Source organism: Miniopterus natalensis, chromosome 6, assembly GCF_054644295.1.
Source record: "Miniopterus natalensis isolate mMinNat1 chromosome 6, mMinNat1.hap1, whole genome shotgun sequence".
Lineage (NCBI taxonomy): Eukaryota > Metazoa > Chordata > Mammalia > Chiroptera > Miniopteridae > Miniopterus > Miniopterus natalensis.
The window spans coordinates 55,601,236-55,626,743 of NC_142086.1; the positions used below are offsets into that span (position 1 = coordinate 55,601,236).

The window sequence follows — 25,508 nt, forward strand, 5'->3', positions numbered from 1 at the left end:
CAAACAAGAGGAATCCAAAGAGGCCCACAGCAAGACATATCATATTAAAATGCCAAAGGTTAAAGTCAAAGAGAGAATCTTAAAAGCAGCAAGAGAAGAGCAATTAGTTACCTACAAGGGAGCACCCATACGACTGTCAGCTGATTTCTCAACAGAAACCTTGCAGGCCAGAAGAGAGTGGCAAGAAATATTCAAAGTGATGAAAAACATGGAACTACAACCAACATTGCTCTACCCAGCAAAGCTATCATTTAGAACTGAAGGTCAGATAAAGAGCTTCACAGATAAGAAAAAGCTAAGGGAGTTCATCACCACCAGACCAGCACTACAGGAAATGTTGAAGGGTCTTCTTTAAGAAGAAGCTAATGAACAAAAGAATCAGATGAACTAAATAGATCCAGAGACACTGACACATGCAACAGACAATCATATTTCAGAGGAAAGAGGGAAGGGAGGTGAAGGGTGGAAGAGATTAACCAAATAAGTCATATATATATACACATATGCATAACCCAGTCAATAACGGGGTGAAGGCCTGGGGAGGGGGTGGGAGCGAGGTGGAGGAGGTCAATTGGGGGGAAAAATGGGACACCTGTAATACTTTCAATAATAAAGATAAATTGGAAAAAAAACAAAAAACAGAAACCACAATGAGATACTACCTCACACTCATTAGGATGACTATCATTAAGTAAACAGAAAATAACAATTGTTGGTGAGGATTTGGAGAAGTTGAAACCCTTGTGCATTGTTGGTGGAAATGTAAAGTAATATAGTCACTATAAAACACACTATGGGGGCTCCTCAAAAAATTAAAAATAGAATTACCATTTAATCTAGCAATCCTACTTCTGGGTTTATACCAGAAGATAGGAAAGCAGGGATGTAAAAGGATACTAGCACACCCATGTTCATAGCAGCACTATTCACAATAGTCAAAAGTGGAAGCAACTCAATTGTCCACTGATCGATGAATGAATTCAAAATGTAGTAGATATAAAAAATGGAATATTATTCAGACTTTAGAAGGAATGGAATTCTGACATGTGCTACAACATAGATAAATCTTGAAGACATTATGTTAAATGTACTAACTTAGACCCAAAAGGATAAATAGCATATGACTCCACTTATATGAGATACCTAGAGTAATCAAATTCAGAGTAAAAAAGCAGAGTAGTGGTTGCTGGGGGGCTGAGTGGGGAGGGGGAAATGGGGAGTAACTTTCTAATGGGTATAGAGTTTCAGTGTAGAAGTTGAAAAATTCTAGAGATGGATGGTAGTGATGATAGCAAACAATGTAAATGTACTTAATGTCACTGCATTGTATACTTAAAAATGATTAAAATGGTGAATTTTATGTTAGCATATTTTACCACAATTTAAAAAAATAATTTCAATATCAAGAAATATAATGATAATTATATATCATCTGTGACAAAGCCAATCAAGATGCTAAACTGTCAGGTTTTACTGCTTGGTGCCAAAATCACATAAATTCAGTACAGAAACACTGGTTAGAAGATCTCTGCCTTGCTGTTATTCAGTATATTATAGTAATTTTTAAGACATTAGTTATGTACCTCATTTATAATAACCAAATCATAAGTACAGAAATGTAAGCAAAAAATCAATACCAGTGAAGAGTGCCTACTTTTCTGTACACTGAACTCCACTGGCAATTAGCATCACAAAGCCACATGGTTTACATGCTTTCTTATTATGAGCCCTTAAAAAGAAGTTAAAATTGGGACCAATGTTAAAATGCATAAACAGTGATTATGCGGAACGTACTTAATAAATTTATTACTTAATAAATGCAGTTTATTAGATAACATCTTTAAAAATATGGAGTAAATAAAAAATTGAAAATGACACTCAAAAACTTACTTACCTTGGTGAGTTATCTCTTGAAGTTTGCTTTGTAGTCTCTAGGAGGTAAAAGGAACACTTTAATTTCTAATCCACCAAATAATTAAATTGACATCTTTTAAAGGAAAAATCCAAGAAACAATGAAGTTATTAAAAATGGTCCTTGTCATTCAGAAAAGAATTCTGGTGTATATAGAAAGCATAGCTAACAGTATTGGAAGGTACCCGAAATATCATTTATTCTGCTCCACTTCTGCTTCTGTTGTGCTATCCACATAGTCATCATTGACATTCCTGAGGCAGCGCAATGAGGATTAAAACTTATCCATGCTTTGGATAAGAGAATAAAATTCATACTGGATTATGAGAAAAAGGGGTGAGTGGGAATAAAAAAGGACATGAGAAATCTATCCCCATAGCATGGGCCACAGCCTTGATTATGCAGTTGTAGTATCCACTGCTCTACTGAATTCTACTGAATTTTAGATCCTCAGATACTGATATTGCAAAGGCTTCTGCATATACACTGAAGCTGACTTTAATATGTCCCTTCTACCAAAAATTTGCTCCTTTTATTGAGGTCCCTTATAGCTTAATGTTAAGCGAAAAATCATAGAATCATCATTAACCATTCTCTCTCAATCACCCTATATTGTATTTAAATGATCAGTAGGTTCTCAAATTCACACCCTCTTCTCTTTGCACCACCACTGCTACACAGAGCTCAGGCCCTCAAGGCACTGTGCTAAGTGTAAATAACTTGAAGACATTATGCTAAGTGCAATAAGCTAGACCCAAAAGGACAAATACTGTATGATTCCACTTATAAGAAGTACCTAGAGTAATCAAATTCATAGAATTTAAAAGTGGAATGGTGGTTTTCAGAGGCTAGAGAGGAATGGGGAGGAATTGTCTAATGGTTTTGTGAGAAGATGAAAAAATTCTGGAGATGGATGGTGGTGATGGCTGCGCAGCAATATAAATATACTTATTGCAGCTAAAATTGTAAATATCATGTTATGTATATGTTACAACAATTAAAAGAATAAAAAGAACTTTCCCCCCAAAATTGATAGACCACCAAACTGTTGGTGAGAATGTGGAGCATCAAAACACTCGTACATTATTGATAGGACATAAAATGCTAAAAATGGTCCACTTTGGAAAGAGGTCTGATAATTTCTTATAAATCTAACCCTATACCTATCCAGTGACCCAGCACACTCCTTGGTACTCACTCCAGGGAAATGAAAACATTTGTGTACAAGAGTGATGAGAGCAGCTTTATTCATAATAGCAAAAGGCTAGAACTAGCCCAGGTGTCAATCAATAGAAGAATGAACAAACTGTGGTACATTCATACAGTTATGTACTACTCAGCAATCAAATGGACAAACTACTTATACATCCAATAGTAGAGATAAATCTCAAAAGCATTTGCTGACTACAAGAGGAATTATATAAGAAAAACTATTGAATGATTCCATTAATATAAATATGAATAAATAAAAAAGGCAAAACTAATCCATGGTGGGCGGAAAAATCAGAAGAGTGGTTATATTTGGGGGAATGGGAGTAGGAACTGACTGCAAAGAAGCATGAGGGAACTTTCTGGGGTGAAGGTAACGTTCTCTATCTTGTTAGGGACTAGGGTTATACGGTTGTATGCATTTGTCAAAACTCAACAAATGGTACTTTTAAGACTTGTGCATTTCATGGTATGTAAATTTTACCCTTAAAAAGCACCACAAGGAAATACTGAACTCTAGTCAGTGACATTCATGATAAAATGCTGAGGTAAAATGTACTATTGCCTGAAACTTACTTTGAAACATAAGAAATTAAGATGGGTTGATGAAAACTTATACAATGTTATATGCCAATTATGTTTCAAAAGAGCGATAGACTAATGAATGCAGGGATAGATAGAAGCATGAAAAAGCAAACATAGTAAAATGTTACCTTTAGCATTATTAAGAAGGCACCATGAATATCTCCTTTCTTTTCTAATAGATAGGCAGTGACTTCATGAAGTTGATACTTCTGGGTAATCTAGGAAAGAAGAAAAGATAAAGTTTTCTGTTCATAAGTCTTGTTTGAGAAGGTCCTATTAAGGATGGAAAAGAACCAGCGTGATAATAAATGATGAATTCATACCTTGGTAGTATGCTACTTTTACAGTATAATATGCAAATACTGACTTTTGATCTTACAGTGCCCTATTTTAGATTCTGACTAAGTGAATTCATTTTTTTTTCACTTATTTAAAAAATCGTTACACACATGAATGAAGTATATCCACTGGAGAAAAGGTAACACATGTTATATTATTACATAGTGATAATATAAATGAGAAATTGATGGGGATAATTATATACAGTATATTTAGAATAAAATGACAATGAATACACTACATATCAACTTGTGTGCTCTAAATAAAAATTAATAATGTAAGAGTTTCTGATCAGTAAAAATAAACAAACCAATTAAGCTTAAATAAAAGAAAATAATGCCATAGAAACAATAGAAATAAGAGAGATTTAACAAATCCCAAATTATTCTTTGAAAAGACTTATAAAGTAGAATAAAACTTTCTTAGGAGTAAGAAAAAAGAAGGACACAAATAACATTAACAGGTTAATAGATCAAAGGAAAACAATGTGATCATCTCAATAAATGCAGAAAAATTGTTTGATAAAATGCAGCACCATTCTTGACAAAAACAAAACAATACAGAACACCCTTACCTATACTGGGAACAGAACTTTCTTAACTTATTAAAAGTTATCTATCAAAATCTTACAATAAACACTGTATTTAATGTAAAATGTTAGACACATTCCCTTTTAAATCAGGAACAAGAGGGCATACTATCACTGCTTCTATTCAAAATATCCTGGGGCTCCTAGACATCTGATAAGAGAAAGAAAAAAGTATAAGATTGGAAAGAAAAAAAACATCTGCCATTATGCCTAGAAAATATTATTGTCATAAAAAAATCTAAAAACTATTGGATAGAAAAAGAATTCAGACTGGCTGCCAGATAAAAAAAAATGTACAAAAATTAATAACATAATCAATAATCAGCAGCAATAATCAATAAAAAATATCATTTCAAAAATTTCCTTTTAAAATGTTAATAAAAGTATAAGTACCTAGGAACAAATTTAAGAAAATATGTGCAAGAACCTTATGTAAAAAATACATAAAGTTATATATATCAAAGAGCATAAACATTTTAAAAAGATAACCATGTTTCTGAACATGAAGGCAATACTATAAAATGTCAATCTTCCCTGAATTAGTCTATAAATTCAATGTATTTTTTTCATCAAAATTCCAGAAGAATGTTTTTTAAAGGAACGTGACAATCTGACTCTTAAACTGATGTGGGACAGTAAGAGGCCAAGAGCAGATGAAGAATTTTAAAGAAACAGAATGAGGAGGGAAGACTCTTCTCTCAAATAAGAAGCTTTATTCTAAACTGATGTTAATGAAATACATGCTAAGGTACACAAAAGGACGCATTACCAACAGGACGGTCCACAAACAGGTCCACGTGCATTTGGAAGTCTGGTTAGGACAGGATGGCATCATAAATCAGCGAGGAAAGGACAATAAAATGCCACACAGACCATTAGCCATCCATGTGAAAAAAAAAAAAAAAATCCCTCTCTTGATCTGTTTACAAAAGTAAATTCCATATGGATTAAAAGCCTAAATGTAAAAAGCTAACCTATAAAACTCATAAAAAACGATATTCTTTATGCCATCAAAGTCAAAAGAAAATAAGACTGGTACACAAAAAATTAAAGGTTAAAGGAAAAGACTGATAAATTAAAAAGTCACTAAAAACCAAGTTAAAAGATGTGCCATAGCCCTGGCCAGTGTGGCTCAGTTGGTTGGAGTGTCATCCAGTACACCAAGGTGGCGGGTTTGATTCCCAGTCAGGGCATACACCCAGGTTCACAGCAATGAAAAGCATGCACTGTGGATCAGACGATCTAGGTTCAATCTCAGGTGCTACCACTTACTAGGTATGACCTTAGGCAAGTTATTTAATATATGAGTCTCCCTTTGCTCATCTGTAAAATGGTGAATGATTAGGAAAAGTATACTCTTGTTTTCTCTCCATTATTGGTCCTACCTGGATAGTTTCTTCTAGGCGGTAGCCCTCAAGGACTTGCAATGTCTCTATGACCTGGTTTGGGCTGAACTGACACAACAGCTCAATGAACTGCTCTGTAATACAGGGAGATAGCTGCAGCAACTCTTGATTTACATGAACACCTTCCCTGAAAACATAAAAAGCAAAAGAGTAGCATCACTTAATCACATCTATAATTAAAGCTACAGGTAAAAAGTGTGGTATCTTAAAACCAAGACTACCTTTTGGTCAGGTGAAATCACGAATTAAAAATCTCTCCTTGGCCAGGCGTGGCTCAGTGGTTGAGCATCAACCTAGGATCCAGGAGATCGCAGTTTGATTCCTGGTCAGGGCACATGCCTGGGTTGCGGGCTTGATCCCAGTCAGGGGTGTGCAGGAGGCAGCCGATCAATAACTGTCCCATCATTGGTGTTTCTATCTTTCTCCCTTTCCCTTCCTCTCTGAAATCAATAAAGATACATGTATATATATATGTATATATATATATACATGTATCTTTATTGATACACACATATATATATTTTTAAATCTCACTGTTGTCCTAGAGGGTTTGGCTCAGTGGTTAGAGTATCAACCCTTGGACTAAAGGGTCCCAGGTTCGATATGTGCCGTATCTTGGTTGCAGGCTCAATCCCTGGAAGCAACCAATCAATGTGTCTCTCTCACATTGATGTTTCTCTCTCTCTCTCTCTCTCTCTTCCACTCTCTCTGAAAAGCAATGGAAAAAAAATATCCACAGGTGAGGATTAAAAAGAGAAAAAGAAAAAAAAAATCTCACTGTTACTTAGATTATTAGGGTGAACTGTATATTCATCAGAGGCATCTAAATCACAATACTGCTCAGTTTACACTGAATAATTAAGGAAATGATATTCAGTGGAGGTGCTAATAAATCATAATGAAAGTTATACTATTGCTCTAAAAGAAACAGATGACCCAATTCAGTTTAAACAACTTGACTCACGAGTAACTATAAACCATCTTCTGTTCTCTACCATGCTTCCCTCATAGCACCAATCACATCATGTTGTAATTACTCTCTTTTTCCCCCAAATAAATCTTTACTGATTTCAGAGAGAGGAATAGTGAAAGAGAGATAGAAACATCAATGATGAGAGAGTCACTGAATGGCTGCCTCCTGCATGCTCCCCACTGGGGATCAAGCCTGTAACCTGGGCGTGTGCCCTGACCGAGAATCGAACCAGGAACTCCTGGATTCTAGGTGATGCTCAACAGCTAAGCTATGCCAGCTGGGCTGTAATTACTTCTTTAATTATCTGTCTTCTCTAAAAGACTATAAATTCTGCAAGAGTAGCTACTGAGTTATCTTCTCACTAATGAATTTTCAAAGCCTACAACAGTGTATTTTTACTGAGCATCCACTTATGTGCCAAGACTATGCTAATTTTGACAGCCATAAAAGTTAGCAGTAGGTATATGGCAAAGCAGGTAGCTAACAGGTGACTAATAAAAAGAGCTTTGAGAAATGGATAAAACAAGTTGTATTTATGAGCAGGACTGATAAGCAACAGTCAACGCTACTGTTTACTTATTAACGTTTTGATTATGTTGATGCTGCCTAATCATTTCCCGGCAGACACACTTATTTCCCTCACAAATGGATGCATCAAAATCTGCTCACTTGGGTGATTTGCTTGGTTTGACGCATATTTACATTTTCAGTACTTGTAAAGGGTTTTGCCAATAAATGTCTGGAAATAATTAAATACTGTGATTCATCAGCAGATGCTTATGCCTAATTTTAATCTGCTTCATAGTCATGCATTTATAAGACACATTAACAGAAGTATGATGTAGATAAAATATTACCACCACCTACAATATGGTGTAAACATCTGAAAAGTACACTGGCTCCCTTCACGTCCAGAAACGTTGGTTAGCATTCCCTTTTCTCTCTTACCTAACAGTACTCACTGCTACACAACCTTTATCCTATCTAGAGAACCATAATTTCCCTGGGTTTATCGTGGGCATCTGTTTTCTTCACGTAGATCTTTCTGACAGGATTTATTCTGAGCCATATCTGGCTTTGTTGCCCTAGTCCTTGTGATTTTTCACTCTTCTGTTCTATATTTGGTTTCCTCCATTTGAAGGCAGTCCAATTTACTATTTCCAGTCAGTTAGGTTCAATTTATTTATTATGTGCCAAAGTTATGCTAATGCTGGGTAAACAACGATGAATGCAACAGTCTTTTCTCTCAAAGTTTATAGCGTAGTTGGCCGCAGACACATAACAGATAATTTCCAGTTACGTGGTAAGAACACTAAGGTGGTGGTCTACACAGGGAACAGCCATTCACTTAAACCCCTGCATTAAAGGCAGTTGTGAAATACAAAAAAAGAAAGAAAACTTCATTTTTGGGATTTCTGCCGACTGGAGAAGATACTGAATTAGTCCATTAGCAAGTACAGAGAGCCCCAAGCAGCAGAACTTACTGAGTTCATCACCCTGCTTCTGGTCAGGACTGGGTGTCACAAAGCTCTTAATTTGGGGAAGACTTCCCGCATCTGAATATAATTCCTCCTGTAACTGAAGCCTCTTACTAGGAAAAGAGTGCGGCTTCTCTTTACAGAAAACAGTAAGTCCTCACTTAAAGAAAGCTGCCCTGGCCTGAGTGAATCCTTTCCTTTCTTTTGCTGATTCCTTTCTTGTCCTTGTCCCACCCAGTTTATGCCAATAAAAACCTTCCGTTTTGTACAACGTCATGGAGCACCTCTCTCTTTACTGGATGGGATGCTCCTGACTCAAAATCATTCAGGAAAGCCAATTAGGTCTTTAAATTTACTCAGTTGAATTTTTGAATATAGTAAACATTAAGCTATCTACATCTCTCCATATTCTCTTACTATCATTCAATCACACACATACATACTTGGGAGTTGAAGGGGTTAATAACAGGCCTCCCCAAGACATACTACTTTGGCATGTAGATTATTTTGAGCTGAAGGCAATCGAGACCCTGATTTTTACCTTTCCTCTAAAGCAGGAGTGGGGAATGTCCTGCCTGCGGGCCGTATACAGCCCTCAAAATCATTTGGTCTGGCCCTGCCAAGGCAATTGCAGGCAGGACTCGAAATTCAATAAATCTAGGAGCTTTTTTCATAGCTAATTTTTAAAAAGGTTTCTTTGTGTTTTTTCAAATTAATTTCAGAGAGAGGAAGGGAGAGGGAGAGAGAGATAGAAACATCAATGATGAGAGAGAGTCATTGCTTGGCTGCCTCTTGCATGCTCCCTACTGGGCGTAGGGCTTGAAACCTGGGCACATGTCCCACCCGGAATCAAACCTTGACCTCCTGATTCATAGGTCAACACTCAACTACTGAGCCACGCTGGCCAGGCCATAGCTTATTTTTAAGTTTATAATTTTGTATGGCCCATGAATGATGTTATAAATATCCAAATGGCCCTTGGCAGAAAAAGGTTCCCCACCCCTGCCTTAAAGAATTTAAAGTGGAGCCTTGTCCACATAGGAGCGATTACCTAATTTATATGGCAGGGCAAACATCAAATTATTGAACATCTGCTCTTCTTAACATCCTGTGAATTACTTCCTCCTGTCTGAAGCCCCAGTTACCTTACCTCATTCCTTAGCTCATGATGTCATATATACCTCATCTCACCTGTCTCAAACCTCTCATGCATGTAGGATCTCTGACTCTCATGTATGTAGGGTTCCCATACGCACATAAAAAATTAAATTTGGTTATTTTCTCTTGTTAATCTGTCTCATGTACATTTAATTAGTAGACCAGCCAAAAGACCTTAGGAGGGTAGAGGAAAATTTCTTCCTCCCCAACAGTGCATACTACTTAATGTTATGTATTTTTTCAGTTTAGAATTATTTTTACATTTATATACCCATGTTTGCAATTTGGTATTCAATTGTGCTCCTATACCTTAGTGTTTATTTAGCCATCTTCCCCATCCACTTTTTAAAATAGCCTTTTTACTATATAAATGCTAATATGGGTATCTGAATATAACTACTTTTTCTTTCACAGTATTTCCTTAAAACATATATTTTCCAAAATGAAATCACTGGATCAAAGCATATGTGTAACTTTTGAGCTCTTAATATATATAGGTAAATTGCTCTTCAAGAAACAAAGTGGACTAAGAGGGAGGAACACATATTCAAAGGGAGGAATGATGATGTGTAGTGTATTCTATGAACAATTAGTTCAATACTGCTGCAGAATAAAGGAGGAAAGAGAGAAGTCAGAATGAGAAAATAAAGCTGCATATGCCTGAATCAGATCAAGAGGGCCTGTACACCAAGAGGACTTTGAATTTTACCTTGAATAATGGGAACTGAAAGAACTGTGAGAAGGTGAAAGGAGACGTTATCATTATTTGTCTGTTTGAAAGTGGAAGTAGAATTAGGATGGCTGGTTAGGTGACCAGCAAGAGAGACCAGGAGAGAGAGATGCCGAGTGCCCGAACCAGGGTAGTATGGGTAGACAAGAGGAGGGCTCACACAGAAGAGATAGCCAGAAGGTAGATTTTTTATGACTGACTGGTTCTCTGTGGTGTGGCTGGGAAGGTGGAGTGGAGTGGGTAAGTGAAAAATTCATCACTCAGTGTAAGAGACTTATACTAAAACTGCCTGCTTACTTGTCTACTTCATCCATCAGAATGGAAATTTTATGAAGGCAGGCCCCATCTTATTCATCATTTTATCTCCTGTCACCGTCACAGTGCTTAGTGTGCTGTACTCACTCAGTAAATTGTTAAATGAAATAAATGGGCAGATAATGCCATTTGCTAAGAGAGAAAATAAAGAATAAATAGGTTTAGATTTAAAGGTAAGTATAATTTTGAGCCATTTCAAACTCTCACACAGTACTTAGCAGATAATAATCTCATGATAAAGAATTATTGAATAAAGAAATGAAATGCATGAGAGCATTTTCTATCTATCTACCTGTATCTATCTATTTATCTACCTACCTACCTACCTATCTATGTATCAGGTCTGGAGATTAGGAGATGATGATGATGCATTCAAATTTTTTAATTTTTTCTTTTAATATATCTTTATTGATTTCAGAGAGAGGAAGGGAGAGAGGGAGAGGAAGAGATAGAAATATCAAGGATGAGAGAGAGTCATTGATGGGCTACCTCCTACATGCCCCCGACTAGGGTTCAAGCCTGCAACCCGGGCATGTGTCCTGACCCAGAATCTAACTGCGATCTCCTGGATCCTAGGTTGATGCTCAACTGCTGAGCCATGCCCGGCCATGCATTAGAATGATGCAATAGAATTTAAAAGGTTGAATTTGAGCTGCTGGCAAAATGCTAACCAAAGATACAGTATCTGGTGGTCAGCCTGACCAAGTTGATAGGCATTCATTAAAGCAGAAATGTGTTTTTATAAGTCAAAGTTCATTAACATATACAGTGTTTTAATTTTTTATTTTAACTTAGAAATATGCTGTTTCAACACTGTCAGTATCTTAAAATGTCCCTTCAAAATTACACATAGAAACACTGACAAATTCAACTTAAATCTAATGTATAACTATTTCCATAATCTCTGTTTTGCTCCTTGGCAAAGACACTCAAACCCTTAGCAATGTTCAATTTTTACTTTATTTTGACTAAAGACTTAGAAATATAATCCAACATTCTATATGTATTTTTCTATGAGAAAATCATACCATATATTTCAGAGGCCTCCAGGACATTGTTAACAAAGGCTAAGTTGACATTACCAAGAAAATCACACTGAGGAAAATACTGCGAATATCAATACACTTGCACATTCTCTTTATTTCTTATGACACTTATAGCCTCATAAAAACCATTAGTGTCCTTTCGAATTACCCTTCAAGCATCCCCACTGCACAAAAGACAGACCTGCATCTGGGCGTAAATATATCAGAATTCCTGTGAGAACTCGCAGCCAGCAGGAATGCACGCAGGGAGCGGGAGTGGGGGTAGGCAGGCTTCAGGCAGCAGCTGTCCCACGGAGGGAATTTGAAGGGGATGCAAATCCCGTCTCTCCCAAGCTCTGGCCTCAATTCAGGCAAATAATTTGCTTCTGGAGGATTAACCCCCACCTCTTCCCCTCCAAACTATCTCATCTTTCTATATACAGATGCCACCAATATCTTTGTAGGTCAATTAATTCTACTGAGGACACTATTTACATAGCAAAGATAACTTTAAAATTGAATAAAGAAAACAGAGAAATATACATAAGAATTTTAACTAGATGGTTTATTCCTTTAAAAATGCTGTTGACAAAATAAAAAGCTACCCCCTCAAAAACAACTCAGTGAATACATGTAAATGTTCAATCAAATATACATAAGCTATATATACAAGAATAATGATCCTACTCACTCAGGTTTTGGAGGCAAGAACAAAAAAAACCCCAATATTCTGATATGACATATAAGAAATCCCCACCTCAAAATAACTGTTTCTTTCATTTCCTCTACTCTCCAGAATGCTTCTATAGGAGCTTCATATGGAACATAAAACTGAATGTTTAAAAAAATTCTATTGCTTAAGAAAAACAAAAAGGGAAATATAAGAGGCAAAAATAGTCTGAAGTTGTCTGCCAGGGAAAACTGCTAGGCAGGTCCAGTCTACTTATTCTTAATGTTCCTTTGTCCCTATTGAACTGGGGTGCGGAAATACAGTCAGATTTCCTAAACATCTGCATACACACATCTGTATGACTCTAAATTCAAATGTGGCATAGCCTGCTCAAGGTTTAAATGATTGAGATTTCAAAAAAATTGTTACAATCAACAAAATCACTGGTATTTTGATATTTAAAAATAGTACAGAATACTAGAATAATAGAAACTGATATTATAATCACTTAAATAAGTAAATGGCTGTTTTCAATGGCTAGTGTACATTATAACGTAACTTAAAAGTTTGTATGTCTGATGTGAAAGCTGTTTCATCCTGGAATATTACACTTAAGCCAGTGCTACTTAATTCTAGATGTACATCAAAAACATCCCTGCTCAGTGATTCTGCAGGGTAGGGCCCAGGCAGCTATATATTTTTAAGTTTCTTAGGTGATTTTAGTTAAGAGTGACTGTCTTAGAGGGTGTTAAATGTTATTACCCTCAACTCCCAACGTACTCCATTTAGTCACCACAAAATGTTAAGCTCTACCAGGCAGAGCTGCTTTGCTTACAAATCCATTACTAATTTCATCATTTCCTTGGGCTAGTCTTTATTTGATGAGTGCCACTAAGTGGCACTTAAGAAAACATCTAAGCTTTCCCTCTTACACTGCCAGGAAATTATTTAAAACTAAACACTTCAAATGAGAGTTTAAAAGGTAAGACATTTAGATGGGCTGGGACTAGGGGTTCACTTTGGGAAGTAAAGCCATTGATCTTCAGTATGGAACAAGGAACAAGAAGGCATGAAGCTAGGATAGAAAGAGGAATCTGGTTGGTTATCAAATCCTTTGTGAAACATGTCTTCGTGGTATGACTTCATTATTTTGTTTGAATTATTTTATTAACTCACCATGTATGCTCATGCTCAAATGAAAAGTATTTCCTCAAGATATAATCTGTTTTCAGATTATGTATTTGGGTATAATCTATGTAACTGTTACTCCCACTAATATTAAAAATCAAGAGCTGAGCACACTATTTGGATACTATGGGCCAGTTTCTTAACTTCAACTTATTTTCCTTGATTTCTAATCTATGTATTATGAAAAGCTGAAGTTATCAACATACCTTGGGTCAAGAAGACTCTGCAAAAATTTGAAAAGCAAAACCTGGTTCTGAGTAGAAAAACAATAAAAAACATATTAAAACAAATTCTTCAAACTATGGCATGGTAAAGAATGACTCTAGAATATCCTTTTAAAATGCACACATGCCTATGATTATTTCCATTAAGCCCTCTGTACAGATCTAAGAAATTCTAAAGAATCATTTGGAGTTCATTTCCTCTAATTAATTTAATCACTGGCACACATTCCATTTTGAGTGCAGAAGAAACATAAACACCTTGTTATTGCAACCCCCCACCCCCTACAAAAAAAGCAAAAAAAGCCCTCTTGTGAGACAAATCCCAGTGCAGTTCTAGCATGACGATGCTTGGAATGGCTGGTGCTCTTAATTGCTCTGTTGATACTGAATTCTGGCTGTACTGATGGGTTCACACTGCCTCACTTGGTCCTTCTTGTAACAATGTCCTACTGTGAGACAGTTAATCTAAGTGGGAACCACCAGAAAAGCTCATTGACTCCCTAATAAAATCACCTACAGAAGAGATGGCAAACTGCAACATGTTAGCAATTAATATGTCATGAATTTGGGGTTCTGTTTCTTCCACTTACTAGCTGTGTGACTTAGTGTAAGTCACTGACTCTCTTAGCAATTCAGTTTACTAATTTTAAAAAGAGCAGCAATACCTTCTCTGCCTTCTGCACAGGGTGGAGGTGAGAATTAAATGAGATAAACCAGAGAATACTATATGAACATAAATGTTTCTAAGTTCTGAGGACAGCTGAGCAAAAATTATTTTAGTTTCGTTTTCTTTCTTCTTTTCTGACATTCGAACTTCCCCTCTAAAAAAAAAAGGAGGGGATTCTCACAACTGAAAAGGATGACTGTAATTTAGAATATGATATTTTGAATATATTTATCAGTCTTTGATTTTTTTATCTTTTCCCTGGCCTATCATTTTATTTTACTTTACATGACTTTCTTTCTGGTTATAACTTAATATTCTGGCTTATTTATTATTTCAAGAATTCTGAAACAATAGGTCAGAGGCATACTTCCTATTATCAAAAGTAAAGACACTTTATAAAAGGTGTGTGGGATTTTCTTGCACAATCAATAAAGCTCTGCCATAAAAGAAATACTTCATCTCCTTAAAAGAAATGTGTAAGACTCCATAAACAGTCCACAAATAGCCATTTTTTTAAAAATCCATGACACTTCAGCTTTTATATATTTGCCAGAATGATGGTACTGCATATATTCATATTATCTGTCCTCTCTCCTTTCAAATATCTTTAGAGATTATAGAAAAAAGAAACTCCTGCAATGTAAGATGGATAATCTTACATTTTAAACAATAACAACACTATAGATGAGAAGATTCACCAGAATTGTTGACTTTTAAAGGGGATAAGAAGCTCCATGGTTTTAGTGTAGTTTTAGGAAAAATGTCCTCCTATTCTCCCCTCACTAGGATGGACTGGATGACCCTACATGCACTTCCTCAGTGGCCTGGGCAGTGCTCTATCATCATTTAAGTGAAACTCTTCTACAGTCAGTCATCTTCTGGCTTATCTGTCTTCTTCCTTGAATACAGGGATACATTTATATTTTTGTATCCTCAGCGCTTAATGTTTTCAGCCCTCTGCAGGTACATAAATATTTATTGAATTAATAAACAGTTTTTATCTTAAGTTAATGGATCTCATCCTGCTGGACAACCTAGCCTGATATCTGGAGGTCATTTTTAATTCCTCCCATCACATTCAACTAATTTCCGAGTCCTATACATTTTACCTCACAAACATATATTGAATGGATCCTCTCCACTGCCACTGACTTAGTCCTGGTCTTCCTGATCTTTTGCCTTCTAACTGGTCTAACTTGTCTCTCTCCTCTCTTCACTCTTTGCCGGTCCATTTTTCACACTATAGAATTAGTTTTCTATAAAATGAATCTAATGATGTCACTTCTTTGCTTTAAAAAACTTTAGTAATACTTTAGTACATTTAAGATACAGTAGAATTTCTTTGCATTACATGTGAGATTGTTTAATATCAGGGTCCAAACTCTTATTTTCCAGCCTCTACACTTCTAACTCCTCCCCTCCAACAAACCTTTTATAGTTTAATCTAATGTTTCTTTTATCATTGCCCCACCACATCATGCTTCACACAGACCTGACCATTCTCTGAATAAGCATGTTGCTTCATAATTTCAAGTATTTACATACACAGAACCCTTTATCTAGAAAGCCTCTCCCAAGTCTCTGCCTAGAACACTTATACCAATCATTCAACACCCAGCCAGGTCAGGCATGTACGAGAACTCTTGTCTGACTTTCTCACATAGCCTGTCACTGCTCTTGTTCCTACAGCACTTCTTAGTTGTGTCTGCTGTAGCGTTTATAACATCATAGTGTGGTTATGTATTCATATTTGTGCCTCCCAGGGCCTACTATACTGTGGTACACAGCTGGGCCACAATAAATGTCTGAATGAATGAATTTCTTGTCTTTGTTCTGCCAGCTGCCTCCCACACACTTCTCTGGTTTCTATCTTGCACACCTATCTGTTACTACTATCATTGCCGCTTGAGGACTCTGGGTTGTGCTTCATATCCCTGTCATTGTCCTATCCCTACCTCTATCACTTGTGGCCACAGGGTAGAGAGCAAAACTCACTACTAGCTCTCCCATGGTAGTGACAAGTGGAATATGAGGTCCATTAACTAATACTTCAAAATGAGCACCTCAATATTTAGTATTAATATAGCTGTATTCTAGGTAAGATTTTCCAAGAAAAATTCTATATAGTCAGCATAAGCCCCATTTGAAGATGACAAATGCCTTTATAAATAACATGAAGCTCAAAGAGAATAAGGCTGTAGTTCCTATAGCAAAAGAAACGGGGGGGCTGGGGTTTGGTAGGGAAAGGATCTTCTGTGATATTAATATTTGCTATGCACAAAGATGAACTCCCTCATTTCCAGACTCAGAAGTCATCACAGAACTACTCCCCAACACACACTCATACACACACACACACACACACACACACACACACAAACACACACACTGTGTAGAAACTACTATTACGTGGCAAATATTAATTGAAGAAATTACTACAATCAAAAGTTCTTAGGTGGACATTCAATAATTGTCTCTCCACTAGATGCTTCTTCCCAATATATCTGCAATATTTACCTGCAGTTTTTTAATGACTGTTTCAATCTGTTCAGAAAAGTGAGTAGCAACCAGCTCTGCAGCTTTACAAGGCTTCAGGGACACAAGTTCCTAGAGTGAAAGAAAAAGACAAAATCTTTTTGTTAAATCTTTAATGTTAATTTAAATAGAATTCCCATAGATGTGAAGCATGATCAATATTTTCATGAGCTTCTACACTGTATTTCAGGAGATCTAGATGTAGGGGCTCAATTTAAAGGCACAATGTAAATGAGCAAAATTTAAAACACGCCACATAAAAAATCAGCTCGTGATATAAAAGGTAATTCAGAATTCTTAAAAAATGAAAGCACTAAACTCTGGATTTAGGCCATGATATCTGCAGGATGAAAAGAAGGAACAAAAGCTTCCCAAATTCCCTGTGAATTTCACCCTTGAGCATAAAGTAATAATTTGAAGACATGAGAAAAAGAGTATAGTCACAATTTCTCTGGCTAAGAATTCTAAAACTTTACTTCCGATGCCTGATAGATTTTGAAACTGTAAGTGTCTTAAGATATCAACTTAAGGTCATAAGTCTTAAATGAGACTAAGAGGGACTACTGTTAAGTAACTACTGTTAATAAAAACCTATTTCTGTCAAATCAAAGACTTCCAATTTGCCCTCTCTTTAAGCTGTCCTAGACACTACTGGCTATCCTTTTCTTAGAACTCTCTATCTAAAAATGGCTTTTAGGGGGTCTGTGGGTCCCTGAAATTATAAACAAATTTATGCATCTGTGCGCATGCACAGGTTCAAATATTTCACTAGATTTCCAAAAGAGGTCTATAATCACAGAAGTGTTAAGAACCACTAATCTATACACTGTATGCACTTTCAGAAAACTTTATTATGAGGACTTTTACCCCTACATATTTAATGTTGATTTTATTTACATTACTGAAGCCACGGAAGTCCTTCAACAAAAAGTCTATATATTTGTAACTATGGTCTGAAGAGATATTAAGAAGTTCAAGGTGAGAAAAATGTGCAGATGTTGGAAAAAGTCAGCAGAAATAATTGTTGTGCAGCAAAAATACTTCTTGCTTCTCCAGTCTGAGTTTTCTGCTGAGTAATTTGTTTGCTCATTGATTAATTCATCACGTTTCACATTATGCAGAGAGACATAGCTTCATTTTTGGATGTCTGGAGTCCATGTGCTCAAACCACTGCATAATGCAGATTAAGTGAAATAAAGAATGAGCTGTAATGTAAATATGGAGACTTAAAGGAGATGATGAAAGGAAAAAGAATACAAAATGATTAAAGGAAAAAAGATATAACTCAAAGTAGGAGAAGGTTTTCTTGAGTTCTTTCATCAAGATACATTCATCTTGTTAGCAGGACTATCATAACATTAAATAACATATATATGTTCCCAATCCTATAGATGAAAGTGTGGAAATTACTTCAGACCACACATCTGATGACTGACTGTATCTCTTTCCCACCAGATGTTTCACATAAAATGTGTTCACATTTCTGATCTTCCTAAACTTTACAACCATCAGGATGTGAACAAAGTATTCACATCACATATAATGTTTTCTCAGTATTTCAGGTCTTTTTAAAATCATTTTTCACATGTATAAAAAATTTAAAATATGTTGAATAATCATATCTTTTACTGCACTTCTTAACCTATCACCAGAAGTTACCCCATCATCTGTTCCTTGCTACAAGTAGAAAGACACTTTGTAAATAGAAATATTATTTTCAAAACTAGTATTACCTCAGCATTTTTTGTTACTCCTTTTTTTCAATAATCAATGACTCATAAAAAAGAATACATTTCAACAAACCTCCTAGCTCTGTTGGTTTCTGAGGTATATTGTAAGTTATGAACCTAAGGGCATTAAAGTGAGGAGTGATTTGTGAGCCCCTTTTCAGAATGCATTCTGATCAGATGTTCATCACACATTATTAGTCTCTCCATTTAAGCATCTATAGGCATGTTTTTTAAAAAGAACTTTTTGTTTCAACGTCAACCCTTGCATTCTTGTAAAACAGCATGCATAAACAAATTCAGAATTGTCCTGCTACATAAGGAAGGAAAATACATCAGAGGGAAAAACTCATTGCAGTAATGTTTCTAAAATTCCACTGGGTGATTGGGTGGAATGGCTATATTAGAGAAAAAGATCAGGAATACTCTCAGAATCATTTGAAAAATGTTGTAAAAAACCACTAATATGCCCGTTTGTCAACCAGCTGATTGGACATGGGCTCTTGTCAGAAATCATGATGTAATAAATTGTATATAACATAGGCTTTATGAATACAAATATGAGGTGGAATAAATTATCTGAAAAAGATGCTAATTTGAAAGTATATCAACTTAATAATATGACACCTGCCATTGCTTAGTTAGCATAAACTTAATTTGGGAGATATCCACACAAATGAGGACATTTAAAAAGTTTTGTTGAATTTGCACCTCAATGTGATCCATTGCTTTCTGCCATACAGACTGCTTCTCCTCTGCACTGTGTCCAGGAATGGATAAGATATTGTGAATGTAGTTAAAGACTTCTTCCTGAGGAGCACAAGACAATATAATTCATTCATTCATCACTCAAGGAATGTTTACTCACTATTTACTACCTGTACCAGTCTTGGTAAATATCTGTTATTTGGAGATGGAAAACCATTTGGGGATAGTTAACTGATAGAAAACTGACACTAAAAGAAAGAGTAATTGTTTAAAGTTTAGGGTAGACTTAAAAGTTGCAAATCTGTTCCAATTAATTTTGGTCTCAATTTCATTAACCTAATGAGGGAATATCATACTTTTGTCTTTGGTGTTCCCTGTCCACATTCAAATTTCTTTCATCTCAAATCATTCTTGCCCTTGTCTGTTATGCTCCACTTACACTGATCTTAACTTCATTTATATGATCTCTATTCAGTTCCTTGAACACGTCAAAAATGTTCCCTACCTCAAGGCCTCTGCATATACCGCTCCCTATCCCAGAACACTTTTCTGCTGGCTCTTTGCTTGACTGGCTTCTTCTCAAATTCCTAAGCCAGTTTATAAGTCACTTCATCTGAGATTCCTTCCCTGGCTGCTGTGTTGGTCAGTTCCCCCACCATCCTCTAAAGTTGCACCCAATTTGTCTTCTCTAGTGCTCATGACAACTTGTAATTGCATATTTGGTTTCTCACTGTTAGTCTCCATTACTAAACTGTAAGTTTTTAAATTGCAAGAACTATATCTGTTTTAATTATCAATGTTTACTTGCATAATAGCAGGCACTCAATAAAAACCGACTGAATCAATGAAAACCTACTGAATCAATGAAAACCTGAATTAGTAAACACATGTCCAAATATTTCTACTGAATAGTTATACATACTGAATAGCTATTTCTACTCATTGGGGAACTGGAGGGAAATAGTAAGAAAAAAGGGTAAGCAGTCTCTTAACTCACCTCTCTTAGTGGGTCACGTAAGTAACAATCAATAATTTTGTCATATTGGTGTTCTCGTTCATACATAAACTCACAAATTTGATAGCTAGAACAAAAAAGGAAATAATTCAGTGTACCAAGAAGGCATGTGGTTATTAGCTTATTGTTTCAAAAAGTTTTCTCAGGCAGAGGTTAGAATTAAGAAAAATAAATATAGTAAGTGCTATTTCTACTATTGAATGAAGTTATAGTATCTAAGGGGATGAATATATGCCATTCCTCTAAACAAGGTTTAATATGCTGCTGAATACTATGTTTATATGAAATTTCAAAACTGAGTACAAAATAAATGTTCCAGCAACATATGCCACAAAAATAGTTAATATATTAGATATCAATTAATTATATGAAGTTTCTCTGTTCAGAATTAAATGTCAAATGAAATATTAAAAATATGGATAAATAGTAGAGCTAACATATTCCATCCTATTTGCTATGTTAAATTCTGCACTGTTTATAATATATATAAATATCAAAATCTATAAAATACCATGGATACTGTAAGTGAAAAAAACTAAAATAATAAATCATAAGACTGTTATTTCATTTTTATACTAAAACAAATGTACAAGTACTTCAAATTTACTCCTTGTAAGTTTCTGAAAATTTTACTAATTTCTAGACTAAAAAGGCACAACTTTCACGCTCACATTTTTTTGATATTTGCATAGCTTTTCTTAATTTAAAGAAATGGCAATGCAGTGATAAACTGGGCTTCAAGTTACAGGAATGTAATTTAATAGTTGTACTAACTAATATATGACAACTTCAAAACAACTTACAACTCTGCTTTTTCTGCCATACGGATGAGCCGACTCTCCTCAAATTGAACTATGCCTCCAGCCTGCAGCAATTCTAAAAGGACCTGAACATTTAAAATAAATGAGCAAAAAACTTTGCAATCTACTTTTATTTACTAGCTCTTTAAGAGTCCATTCAGCCTCAAAAACCATAATTTTTTTCTTTTGTCTTATTACTTGCTGATGTTTTAGCTTGGCTTTCACATATATAACAGGTTAGACTACCATTATAATGTTGATCATTTTGTATTTAAGTCTCACAAAAGGATTAATGGCTCTATTTTTCAAACATGGAAGGAATGTCACAGCGTTTGCAAATAAAGCCTTATTAAAATACCTAACTGATCATCCACTTAGCTAAAAATGTTCATATATATTCTTTCAAGAAGTGAATTTTTGTCTAGAGCTTTTATGTCTTACAGTTCTTATGGTTCTTTATGTCTTACAGTCCACAGATAGCATTCATGTTTACATGTTATTTTTTCTAAGGAAACATTGGTGCTTTTCATAGTAGCATTATTCACAAGAACCAAAAGGTGGAAACAACCTAAATGTCCATAAATGGATGAATGGATAAACAAAATGTGGTATTTACATATAATGGAAAATTATTCAGCTTAAAAAAGGAATGAAATCCTGACACATGCTACAATATGGATGAACCTTAAAAATATTAAGTGAAATAAGTCAGTCACACACACAAAAATTACTTTATGATTCCACTAATATGAGGTACCTAAAGTAGTCAAATTTGCAAAGACAAAAAAGTGGAATGGTGGTTGCCAGGGCTTGGGGGAGGGGGTAATGGGGCTTATTGTTTAAGTTTCAGTTTAGGAAGATAAAGCCTTGGAGATGGATGGTGGCGATGGTTGTGCAACAATGACAGTATACTTAATGCTACCAAATTGTACATTTAAAATTTCAAATTTTATGGTATGTATATTTTACCACAATAAAAAACAAGCACTGGGGTTCATGCCCTGACTGGGTGGCTCAGTTGGCTAGAGCATCGTCTGTGTGCCAAAAGGTTGCATGTTCGATTTCCGGTCAGAACACATGTCTAGACTGTGAGTTCGATCCTGGGTCAGGTTGCATACAGGAGGCAACCGGTCTCTGCAACGCCCCCACCTCTCTCTAAAAAAATCAATAAAAACATATCCTCGGGCAAGGATTAAAAACAACAACAACAAAATCCCACTGGGATCCTTATAAATAAGTTTACCAAACAAAGTAGCTGAATAAAAAAGGTGACTAGGATGTTGTGATAGATTAGTCAATATATGTAAATAAACCTCAAAATACAATAGAATCATTACACAGTCATTAGAGCAATGTGAGAAAAGCTCTCTGGTATTGAAGTTCAAGATCCAGAGTAACATGACCCTACTGAGAACTCCAGGAAAACATTTAATAAAGCACTTTTCTAACATAGGATTTTTTTTTTTTAAATGCAGAAAATAAATAAAAGCTATCCAAACTTTACATGTTAGAGCCCTAATTTAATCCATTTTGAGTATTATAATGTACTGTTATATAAAACAACGATAGAGTCAACTCCATCTGCTGGAAGCCTCAATTTGAAATAACATAATAGAAATGCCATTGCTGGAGCCAGTTAAATTTTCAGGAATTTTGTAAGTCAGTTGTTAAACACAGCCATTGTTAAAAATTAAGTTATATAACCTTATAATTAAATTAATAAAAAACAAAGGTAATTAATATCCCAAACTCACCACTTTCTAATTATTTTACTACATTTTACTATGTCTGCTCTTGAGGTTAGTTACTGTAACTGAATCTGTACAGGGAAATATTACATGAGGGTGTTGCACTATGCAGCTCCTTCCAACTCTATGCTGAGTGACATCATGTTGGTAGGCTGAAATGGCTGAAGTACTGACACCATGGAAACTGGCAAATTCTGTAAATCAGGGCTTTTTACATGTTCAAAGGGTTGTAAATCAAAGAATATGTGACAGATACCATATGTGGTCCACAAAGCCTAAAATATTTACTCTTTGGCCCTATACTGAAAACCTTTGCCAATCTTTGGTTAAGAAAGTGATGGAGATAATATCAAAGAGGTAATCAAACTTAAAAGTGTGGATGTCATAGTCACTACAATGCGAATATTATAAAAAATTAAGGCATTTTTTTTTAGTTTTCAAAAACTGTTATGTGATTCAGCAAAAAAGTCACTTCACTGGCAAATGAGTGAAGTTCTGACAGGCTTTCACCGCTGCACTTTCATCTTATTCATTTAGGTAAATGAAATATCAACCAACATTCATATTAAAACTACACTTGAGGAGCCAGTTGTTAAACTTTTATCAGCATTCCACCGGAAAATACTAACAAATATTGCAAAAACAAATTTTGATATATAATAAACTGTTTGAGGCAAAGAGTGCTGGATTAGAAGGGAAGGAATTGAGTTCTAATCTTAGTTGTGACCTTGAGCAACTTACTTTATCAGTTTTCTCTATTTCTAAAATGAGTAGAAAAAGAAACTAGATAATCTCAAAGGGGACTCCTAAAAATAGAATATTACTATATGATAATTACTTTTCAAGGTTTGGCTTTTGCATTTAGATTTTTATTTCTATTTAATTTTGTTACTCATATAAAAAGTTTTAATCATTTTATATAGTAACACCATGCATATCATGATCCATTTTTCCTGCAAGAAGAGAAATGGGCAAAATGAGGTGTCCCCATTACTATTTGTATTCAATATAATTTAAAAGATAACCAAAATTTTAGCAGCTGTTCTCTTCCCTGAGATAGTCTGCAGCAGTCACTGGGCCACAGCTGTGCAGAAAAAGGGGTCACTGTTGCTATCCCATGTTTTTTATCTGAGTCTCAGCCTCCAAGCTGTGCACCATTACCATAAAAAATCAGCATAGCTATCAAAGTATTTAATTTTATCTCACAAAAGTCTGGCAATAAATTTTAAATAGGTTGACTTGGTGTTCACAATTATAATAGGCAAACTTTTAAAGAATCCTATTCTTAGAAGGGACCCAAAAGAAAGTGGCATAAGTAGAATGAAGTGGTACTCAAATACTGTATCCCTTCACAGCAATTAGTGGAGGGACAGAGGAATTCTAGTCTCCAGAAATGGTTAGCTCTTAATGCCGTGGGGCTAGAGGGCACTCCCAAAAGCTGAGTGTCCTAAGACTCAGTATTCTGCAGGTTTTCTGGTTCAGGACCATAGCAGCTAGGAGTGGCTATCAGATTAGTGACACTGGTGGAAAGCCCATTACAACATGTGCCAACTGCTGCCGTAACCAGAGAAGGATGAGGTATTCTCTTTGATGTCATGTTGAATGCAAGACAGGTCCAGTCTCCTAGAAACTTAGTGTGATATAAGGTACTTCTAACAACCATCCACACTATTTTCTGGTTGCCGCTATCTAGGTTAGTACTAGGATTTGGCACAACTCATTTTCCCCTTATGCCTCATGAAGTCTAGCACAGAAGAGTTTTTTGTCTTACTCTGCCTTCTCTCCCACTCTTAAGCAAAGGGAGTTCCAGTAGCTCATACCTGCTGTCTTTCAGAGTGTCGGGAATCATCATCAGGACTACAGAGGAATTCAAGAACCTGGTCAAAGAAAAGGTATTTTTTATTGGATACCAGCATGCATGCCATCACACTGTCAATGAAAACAGCAACTACTCTCTCTATCACACCAATTCAATCACACTTGGCCATAAAAAAATACCACAGATATATGGTATCTTCCTAATTGATTGGCCTAGTAAATGGCACAGGAGGTTTTCAGGTATGCTACTATTTAACATGTACCTTACACACATTTCTTTACTGTTTAGAAATATGATGGAAGGCAGCACCATCTATATACCTTAACTTTAAGATCCCTGACATCATGGACCAAGCAACACATGAACTTTGGAGTCAGGCGACTTAAATTTGAATTCTAACCTTATCAACACTTAATAATAACATTTATTGCTAATAATAACACTATTAAGTATGACCTTGGATGAGTAATTTAACCTCTCCAGGCTTTAGTTTCCTCATCTGTAAAATGGGGTAACAACTATATCAATTTCAGAACCATAGGGAGCATTGTATAAATAAACACATATAAAACTTTGGAACAGAGCCTGGCATTATAAATGCTAGTCATTATTAGCACCTATCTGCAGATAAAAAACTGTTTTCATTGCCACGTGTGGATATGGAGAAGCTCTTTAACTGGGATTAGGA

At 35.5% G+C, this 25,508-nt stretch overlaps 1 protein-coding gene across 5 annotated transcripts in view; it reads right to left on the reverse strand.

Moving 5' to 3' along the window:
* The window catches only part of VPS8 (VPS8 subunit of CORVET complex), a 200,688-nt gene that overhangs the window by 72,407 nt on the left and 102,773 nt on the right, over positions 1-25,508 (reverse strand). For all 5 annotated transcript variants that reach the window (XM_016200097.2, XM_016200096.2, XM_087818259.1 and 2 more), the window contains 9 exons: positions 24,822-24,878; positions 21,257-21,339; positions 20,436-20,520; positions 19,442-19,540; positions 16,986-17,075; positions 13,784-13,830; positions 6,020-6,167; positions 3,835-3,924; positions 1,895-1,931 (listed from right to left, as the gene is read on the reverse strand). In XM_016200097.2, the coding sequence (XP_016055583.2) occupies positions 1,895-1,931; positions 3,835-3,924; positions 6,020-6,167; positions 13,784-13,830; positions 16,986-17,075; positions 19,442-19,540; positions 20,436-20,520; positions 21,257-21,339; positions 24,822-24,878 (736 nt within the window). The remainder of the gene's footprint in view (positions 1-1,894; positions 1,932-3,834; positions 3,925-6,019; positions 6,168-13,783; positions 13,831-16,985; positions 17,076-19,441; positions 19,541-20,435; positions 20,521-21,256; positions 21,340-24,821; positions 24,879-25,508) is intronic.